The 8,843-nt window shown below is 37.0% G+C and overlaps 1 protein-coding gene across 1 annotated transcript in view; it reads left to right on the forward strand.

The window, feature by feature from the left end:
- The window catches only part of ube2e3 (ubiquitin-conjugating enzyme E2E 3 (UBC4/5 homolog, yeast)), a 59,707-nt gene extending 53,627 nt beyond the window's left edge, over window positions 1-6,080 (forward strand). Inside the window, exons 5-6 of the mRNA XM_067444437.1 lie at window positions 2,596-2,743; window positions 5,295-6,080. Coding sequence (XP_067300538.1) covers window positions 2,596-2,743; window positions 5,295-5,392 — 246 coding nt within the window. The 3' untranslated portion in view covers window positions 5,393-6,080. The remainder of the gene's footprint in view (window positions 1-2,595; window positions 2,744-5,294) is intronic.
- The last annotated feature ends 2,763 nt before the right edge of the window (window positions 6,081-8,843 follow it).

Below are 8,843 nucleotides of genomic sequence, written 5' to 3' on the forward strand. Positions count from 1 at the left end.
CTCTGCGTTTAAAACACCGACTAGCTCTTCTGCCACTGCAGGGTTGTATTATTGAAAAAACAAGCTCTAGGAGTCGCACGATAACTACATACACATTGTGGCATTAGTTTCGGCTTTTGTTCACACAGCGCTCGTCCCGGGTCGAATCCCGCAATGTTACTAGGTCCCCGACCCGGGTCGAATTCGGTAATCAATGCCGGGACGTGGTTGCTTTCACACAGAAGGCGACCCGGCAATGTTCCGGGAATATTGCGGGTCCGACGTGCAGCGTGAAAGGGGCTCAATAGACACAACCTTCAGCAAGTTCACTAGCAGTCATATATCTACGAACTTAGAAAAAGAAGTTAGTTGATCAATTTAAATGTAAATTTAGTTGTATGCATTTAAAAAAAATGTTAGACTGAAAAAATGTTGATAGTGTGTGTGTGTATAAATTATGATAATGGGCGGAGTAATGGGGATATATATTCATATTTATTATATATGGAGATATAGATTCTTTCTTATAAAAAGTGCAATATCAAAATTATATAACATGTTATTGTTTTTAATGTTTTATATTATTAATATAATACATTTTGCATTATTGTTATTTTTTAATGATTAATATTGGATGTTTAAGTTCTTAGGAAAATTCTTAGAAGAATTGTCTTGATTTTAAAAAAATTGATAAATGTGTTGAAAAAAGGACATCAGGGGCCAGTTGTTCAAAAAGATTAATCTGGATCAGAATTATTTGGATTTGGAAATCCTTTTTTTGCTTTCCAGAATCAGGTAATCCATCTTAATTTTGTGATGGTTTTTCAAAACATATTTGGATTGAATCACCCTTATCCAGATATACAAAATCTGTGTCGGGCATAGTTCAATGCTTGTTCATTCTCTCAAAAACAAAAATTGTAGCGTTCTGCTCGCAAATAACTTTTGACTGGTTCATCTCTTATGGTTGTCAATGTAGTTTACTAACAGTGATTAAAAACACTTTACTGTAAATATATAATATTTTTGTTTGATAATTACAGCTGTTTGGGGGTTATTTACTCATGCCATCTTTTTTTTTTTTACTTTTACTGTGGGCTACTGAAAGGCATAATAGGTAGCCTAATGTCTACTCCTAATGTATTACTCTAACAGTTAAACCATCAAGAGAAAATGTATTATTATATATTACACAATATGAATATTGTTTTTGACCAGTTTAACATTTTTGTTCTTAAAATCCACCCTTCTGCTGGGGTCTTACTAAAAAGTTTTGAACAACACAGACTGATGATTTGATTCAGGTTAAAACCAAGATTGGATTTTGTGTTCTAATCTGATTTTAGAATCACATTTTCAAGATTAGATCCAATCCGATGGCCGAAATTCGATCTGGTTACTTTTGAACAACTGGCCCCTTGAGCTAAAATTCGGGCGAATTCTAAAATGTAGCCTTAAAACCTAAAGACTTGTTTGCTGTATCACTATAGTACATACAATATTAGAAAAAGTACTAAGAAAAAAATATCAATTCAATACAATTTCTCAATATAATATAAATACAAGTATTTGCCTGTGTTGCACTTAATATAGTAAATATTTTATGTAAAACATTGTACGCTTATTTTTCTATAAATATTCTTATGCAAGTATATTTACATAAAACATTTCTGTTGACTTGCCAGCAGTCTTGTATTTAATATTTCTGCTTAAATTCAGCTCAAAAATGCTTCACAAAGGGATGACCAGGAAGAGTAAATATTATGTTATTTTAAGCTATGATATTATGATATTTGTTTAGGATAAAACTATCCTCAGTATTTATTTTTTCAGGTGTGCAAGGTCTTTCTCTGTATTGTTTGACTAAATGTGACTGGAAAAGCCATTTTAAGACAGCTGCACGTCGTCTTTGCATTGGTAGTGTGTTATGTAGGCAGCTCTATAGGTTTTTCTCTTCCTCGGGGAGTCATGAACTCTCTCTTGTTTTGTTTCCCAGTGTCGTCCGTGAGGCCTCACACTAGCGGCCCGTGTCATGCTGGTTGTGTTTTCGACCAATTTGGACTCTGGGACCACCGTGTTCATACAATATCCACATTGTGCCAGGCAGGCATGGTTATTTTGGTCACTTGGTTTATGCTGCATCATGTGATGGACATCTTAGTAGCTGCTGCAGGGGGCAGAGTGAGACACAGTCAACAAACAAGAAGTGCCATTTATGTGCTAAGGGAGCAGACTAATGCATGACCCGGACTACCTCTTGACCTTTTTCGGCAGACTCGGGCCCTCCCACAATACTGCAGACAGAGGTGTCCTGCTGGTCCTGTAAGCCAGAGCTATAAGTCGTCAATACTCGAGATAAGGGCTACCGACACAGTTGGGAAGCTGGGTCAGGTTAAGCTTGCTTGGCTCTCTTGTCTCACTGGATCAATAGCTTTCAGGATTCAGTCCTGTTTTCTTGAGAGTGCTGTTAATGAGAGTGAAAGCTGCGATCCAGCTCTCAAAATATGAAAGCCCTGTTAAAACGCACCCTGAGTATTAAAGCATGGTTCTGGACTGGAAAGTCATCCCTTTTTAGATAGACCTGTTTTGTGATCGTGTCCGTTTCCTCCTCTGCAGGTCACGTTCCGTACGAGGATCTATCACTGCAACATCAACAGTCAGGGTGTGATCTGCCTGGACATCCTGAAGGATAACTGGAGCCCAGCTCTGACCATCTCCAAGGTCCTGCTTTCCATCTGTTCTCTGCTGACAGACTGCAACCCAGGTGAGTGCAGCAACTCAAGGCTGAGAAAAATGTTCCAAGCCTTAAACCTAGTTTAACCACTAAAGCCAGAGGACAATAATTGGTTAATGGGAATGTTGTTTGGGCAATAACACCAAAAATGAAAATTCTGTCATCATTTACTCTGCCTCAAACCTCTATGACATTTCTCTGTGGAACACAAAAGAAGATAAAATTGAAAAATGTCTCGGTGAATGGAAATAAATTGGGTCCAGTGTTGTTTGGACCAAAATGACTTTCAAAACATCTTTTGTGCTCCACAGAAGATTGAAACTGGAATGGAAAGACATCAGCGCGAGGGAATGATGATAGAATTGGAATTTTTGACTCAATCAGACCCTTCTATGCAGAATAGAACATCGTAGATTATGCTCTTTGCCACAGCTGGCTTATAGTATCAAAGAAGTTTCGGACATACTTAGCAATTAGCAAATTAGACAACTTCTAAAAAATGCAATTACTGATTTATTTGACTTTTCCTGTTTATCTGCAAACACAATTTTTTGCAGAGCATTGCTATGTTGTGAATGTATTTGGCTGTAAAAGGTTGGGTTCGGGTGCTGGGTAATAACCACCAGTTATTAAATTAGTTCATATAGAGATGATGCTCAATCAGTTTTATAATGGAAATCAAATAGGACAAGGAACAACAAGATTTGATTTTAAACTTTTCTATTCAAGCTCGATTCAGATCACATCGCATCTCAATTCAGTGCATCGAGAGAGAGAGAGAGAGAGAGAGAGAGACTTAAATCACAGCCATTTCAATTCCTGTCCCAAGAACATTTACATTTTAATACCTTAATACTTATTACCAACAATAATAAATGAGAAAATAAATAATTGCTTTCAAACTATTAGATTCAATGTGATCGATCTTATGCAGGAACGTCAAAAAAGACACAACAAAACAAAAATAGTCAACCACTCAAGAGAAAAACAGGCATGAGAAAAATTATCATATGGATTCCAAAGTTAAAAAAATATATATAATTTTTTATTAGTCGGTTCAATGCGTTATGTTTAAGGTTAAACTCTGCAGGAAGGTGGGGCTCCAGGAGAAGACTGGACAGCCCTGCCTTAGGTTCTTCAGTCATGTCCTGAAGCGCGGACTTGAGGAACATCGAGAACATGTTTTTACACTGACAGTGTCTCACATCTCACATCTCACATGTGCAGAATCAGGAGCAGAGAGTGATGGAAAATACAGCATTGTCCAAAAGTGATGTCCGGCCTTGGAGAATATTCTCTTTCTTCAAACATGATTAAAGATATTGCGTAGCTGTGCTTGGAGTCAGTTGTTTTGTTTTTGATAACGCAGCAGTTGACATCATTTTTGGCCAGGCTTTCATACAAAGAAATAATGAACACGTGCAAAAACAAGAGAGACAACAAAAATATTAAAGGGTTTGTTTTAGACTTGATTATGTTAGTAATAAATTGATGTAATAAATTGATGTTTGTTTGTTTCTTAGTTTTTCTTTTCTTTTTGCTTTTCTGGTTGTCTGTCTTTATATATATATATATATATATATATATATATATATATATATATATATATATATATATATATATATATATATATATATAATATATATATATATATATATATATAATATAAAATCCCCATTTTTTGATAATTTTAGCAAACTTTTAAAATAATAAAAAATATCACTTTTGGACTACTGTACATGGGTAAATAAAAATGAAAAGTAAACTGAGAGGAAAAATTTATATGATTCCCATTATGGCAGCAGATATTTGGTCAACTAATCCTAAAATGAAATTAAACAAAAAATTTTGAATGGCAAAGAATCTCTAACTAAAAACATCCTAAATTATTTTTAATAATGCTGAAATAAAATAAAATATAAATATTAGATAAAAAACATGAACTCAAACTCATTATCTTGTCAAAATATTTTAAGTAAAGTAAAAAACCTAAACTGAAATAAAAATAAATGAAAGCTAAATAAAGATTTAAACAATATACACAATTACTAAAACTTGAACTAAAAATAAAATCTAAAAATAAAGGCTAATTCAAAATATGAATAAATACTATAATATTGCCTACAAAATGCCTATATTTGAAGTGAATTCCTTAAATCTATAAAAGATTGATCACATCTATTTATGAATGATGCTGAAGCGGATGACTAAACTGTAGGCTTGATGCTGTGTGTGTCTAGTCATGTTCATGTAAGATCTTCATTGTTGTGTTGCATGAAGTAAGGGAGAACGGACCTTTCAGAACAGGCCTACAGTTTGTCTCAAACATCTCTGACATTGTTGTGTCAGCTGAGTCAGCACATGACAGATGTGTCTGTTGTATCCCACACAGCTCTTTCATTTTCTCACGAAGATGGCTCACTTCCCACTGCTTTCTCTCTCTCTGCGTGTCCCTCCCAGCGCCTGTCTGCGTCTTTCAGAATATTGCGTTCTCGCTGACTCCTGGGTATAAGAATGTCTCACTTTTTTCTTTTTCTTTCTCCTTTCCGTTGTTCTCTCTTTCCCCCATCTCGTCTCTCAGCGGATCCTCTGGTGGGAAGCATAGCTACTCAGTACCTGACCAACAGAGCAGAGCATGACAGGATAGCTCGACAGTGGACCAAGAGATACGCCACATAGACGGCGGGCCGCTGACACCTAGACCCCGCTCACCCCTTACCCCACCCCCTTCTTCCCAGCTTCCCTTTGTCCACCCCTCCTTCCCACACTCTTCTCCACCGCCGCCCCAGTTTCCATCACCCGCAGGAGTGTAAAGATCCAGGAGAGAGGCAACTTTACAACGTGCAACAAATCTTTATAGCCTTTACAATACGGACTTCTGTGTAAATGTCATACTGATTCTACCCCGTGTTTTTACCCGATACGGACTGGGAGCGCAGACAGGACCCGCCAAGGTGTAAAGGCTGCCGGAGTAGAATTTTGTAGCTGTAGATTTAGTTCTGTTTAAAAGCCTACTTGCAAGTCTTGCTTCTTTGGGATATAAAAAATGTATTTTGTGATGTAATAAGGAAAATGTTCCTAAAGTCAACCAAATATTATGGTGCATTTTAGCCTAATTCATTATCTGTATGAAGTCAAAAGAAAAAAAAGAAAAAAAAAAGAAAAACAAGCTGTAGATTATTAGAAATGATGTCATTTATATGAGACCCACACTCATTTCCAGTTCTGTGGTACATGCTGTTGTGAATCTGTTATACCTTTGTCAGTTTGTAATGAAGCGATCTCATTGAACGTTTTGTAGCTCAGCTGAAATGAGCAACCACTGTAACATCCCCTCAAACACAATAAAAAAAAACTGTCCCCCGGGTCAGGTGTGTGTGTGTGTTTGTGTTCTGTTTTCTCAGAAGACTTCTACTGCACTCCTTACACCAAGATTGTTAAGATCCGATCAGCTCCAAAGTGCTGGACTGTGCGAAATGTATTACCATTCAAAAAGTTTGAAATTAATATTTCAATTCAGCAAAGGATGCCTTAAAATGTTCAAGTGACTGTAGACATTGATAATGTTATATAAAAAAAAAAATCTTCTCCAAAACTGCATCACAGTTTCCACAACAACTTTTTTAGTATCAATAATAATAATAATGTTTCTTAATCACCAAATCAGCATATTGGAATAATTTCTGAATTTGACACTGAAAATGCATTTGATTTATGCTTGGCTACTTGAAAACTGGACATTATTACTTTATTACTTTTCTTTTAAATTCTTTATTGTATTTTTTAAAGGTCCTTATTTAACTTTTACCCCTTTTCCCAACATTTATGAATGCATTTAAAGCTGCACTATGTAATTTTTTCCATCCACTAATCGGGATAGGACTCCGGCAGAAGTCATGTTCATGGATGCGATTATTAACTTTACTTATGTAGCAGAGCAGGACATTGTTTCGGGGCCGCTGGAGCGATTGTTATGCAAAAACACGGCTTGTGAAAGTCTGGACTTTTATTATGAAGAGACACAGCCGCTGGGGCTGTTTCTGCTTTTCCGGTCATGAGTATGAGGTAACGCAGCTCTGTTTATCATAATCGATTCATTTAAGTGTGTTTAAAATGATGTTATGACGTTACTCTGTGTGTTTGCTCAATGGCTGCTGTGACACTTGTTGCTAAGAGTAAAGCGCTTCTGTCAAATAAACAGAAATTGAAGGTAACGCAAATATGACGCAATTGACAGGCGACTCCCTCAGACGGTATGCTCAGACATCCCGGCTTCTCGGTTAAAATAGCAATTTTCTCACAATTTACAAATAGTTGGAAACATTTGGGATATTGTAAGAACTATATAATAATATAAATAGATAGACAGACAGACAGACACTGCCCTAGTGTTTTCTTTTTAAATATATTTTACTGGAAAAAACTACATAGTGCACCTTTAATGGCTTTATTTGAACCCCTTTTAAAAGCACAGCTACCTGCACATTTGCCAAATTTTTCAAAGGTTACATAAAATAATAGATCAAATGAGTTATCAGGCATTCTCAGATGTTAAATACGAGGCATTTTCTTTTGTATTCAGTGACATTTTAGTTAATGCCGTGTACCTGCTGTAACTGTGTTTTTCCAACCTTCTCCCGTGAAAGTGCACTGGAACGGCAGTCAAACCCGTGACTTCCCACCCGTGAACTTATACTAGATGTACTCCGAGTTACGAGCTCTGACGTCACACAGCCCGTGAAACAACCATGGCAGCCCCGACGGATGCAGTGTTTATTGAAGTTTTACAAATAAAAGGTGTAACCGTTTCTCTTGCCTTATTTATCGTTTTTTTCCTCCTCATTTTCCCTCAAATAAGCAAGGAGTAAGCATCCTTGGTAATAGAAATGATTGTAAAAACATAAGCACTGTACGGTCGGCCATGCCTTGTTTACACAGCTACCGCAATTCCTCACGCTCGGGCAGTTTGGCGTGACTTTGCCTGGAACGCTACGAAGACGCGAGTCGTGGTTTAAACTTACAGGCTCAAAAACCTGCCTGGAACGCCGCATGTTATTCAGGTTTTTTTGCTGGCAACTAATGACATGTCTGTATCTTATGAGGATTTTTTTTATTCCACATCTTTAAAATCTCTAATCAGCACAAAGAAAATTCACTGTAGCCTACAAACATTTTTATATCATTTTAAATAATATATCACACACACACACACACACACAAAATAATTGCTAACTTTAAATGAGCTGATTGTTCTGCGGGAACATTTACATTTACTGTTCTTTATCATTTTTTATAATTTGTTTATATTTGTCTATGGCCCTGGAAGTATACCTGATCACTTCTGGTTTTAAGAAATATTTACTGTAATAATGAAATACATGCATATATCGTTCTTTTTAAATGACCAACAATGAAGAACCAGCCAAACCCTGAGCTCTTTATAGTTTACACTCATGTATAACTGACACAAGCAGCTTTTCGAGAATACTTCCTGTTTATTTAGGGTTATAGTAGTCCACAGCTGACTTGTGGATCTGCTCTCTCCACAAAGCACGTGGGTATAACATTCATTAGCACCGTTATGTCATTTTTGGCATCCACGAAGGGGTCATTTGGTCTCTTGTGGACCTCTCACATTCATATTGGCTCTGCCTTCTGGATGTTTCTGTAGTCAGAGCGAGATGAGATTTTTTTTTAAGGTCGCTCCCAAAAGAACATGGTCTCGACTCGCTTTCTCTTTGGCTGTGAGTGAACTGAGATTCATTCTGACCTGTGGTGATAGTGTCAGATTTACACCCAGGAGGGCAGGGGAATGCGAACCGCTCTCTGACCCAACTTGAATGTTTGCAGCCCCCTGGTGGCACCTTTCCTAATCACACTTATCTTAGAGGGTGATGGAGATCGACCCAGTGTCCTGAAGGGATTGATTATTTTATTGGCTGTCAATTGAGAGTTGCTCATCCGTTTTATGATATGTTGTGATGTTTTTATAATTTTGTGAGTCCCAATGGAGCCCTTAAAGCTGTGTTTGGAGTACGAGCTTGCGTACCTGAATCCTAAACAGTATAGGATATGCAATATATGCAACAATAAATGCACATAACCTTCTGTTGCGTGTGGGTGCAGTCCA

This window comes from Pseudorasbora parva, chromosome 5, assembly GCF_024679245.1.
Source record: "Pseudorasbora parva isolate DD20220531a chromosome 5, ASM2467924v1, whole genome shotgun sequence".
Lineage (NCBI taxonomy): Eukaryota > Metazoa > Chordata > Actinopteri > Cypriniformes > Gobionidae > Pseudorasbora > Pseudorasbora parva.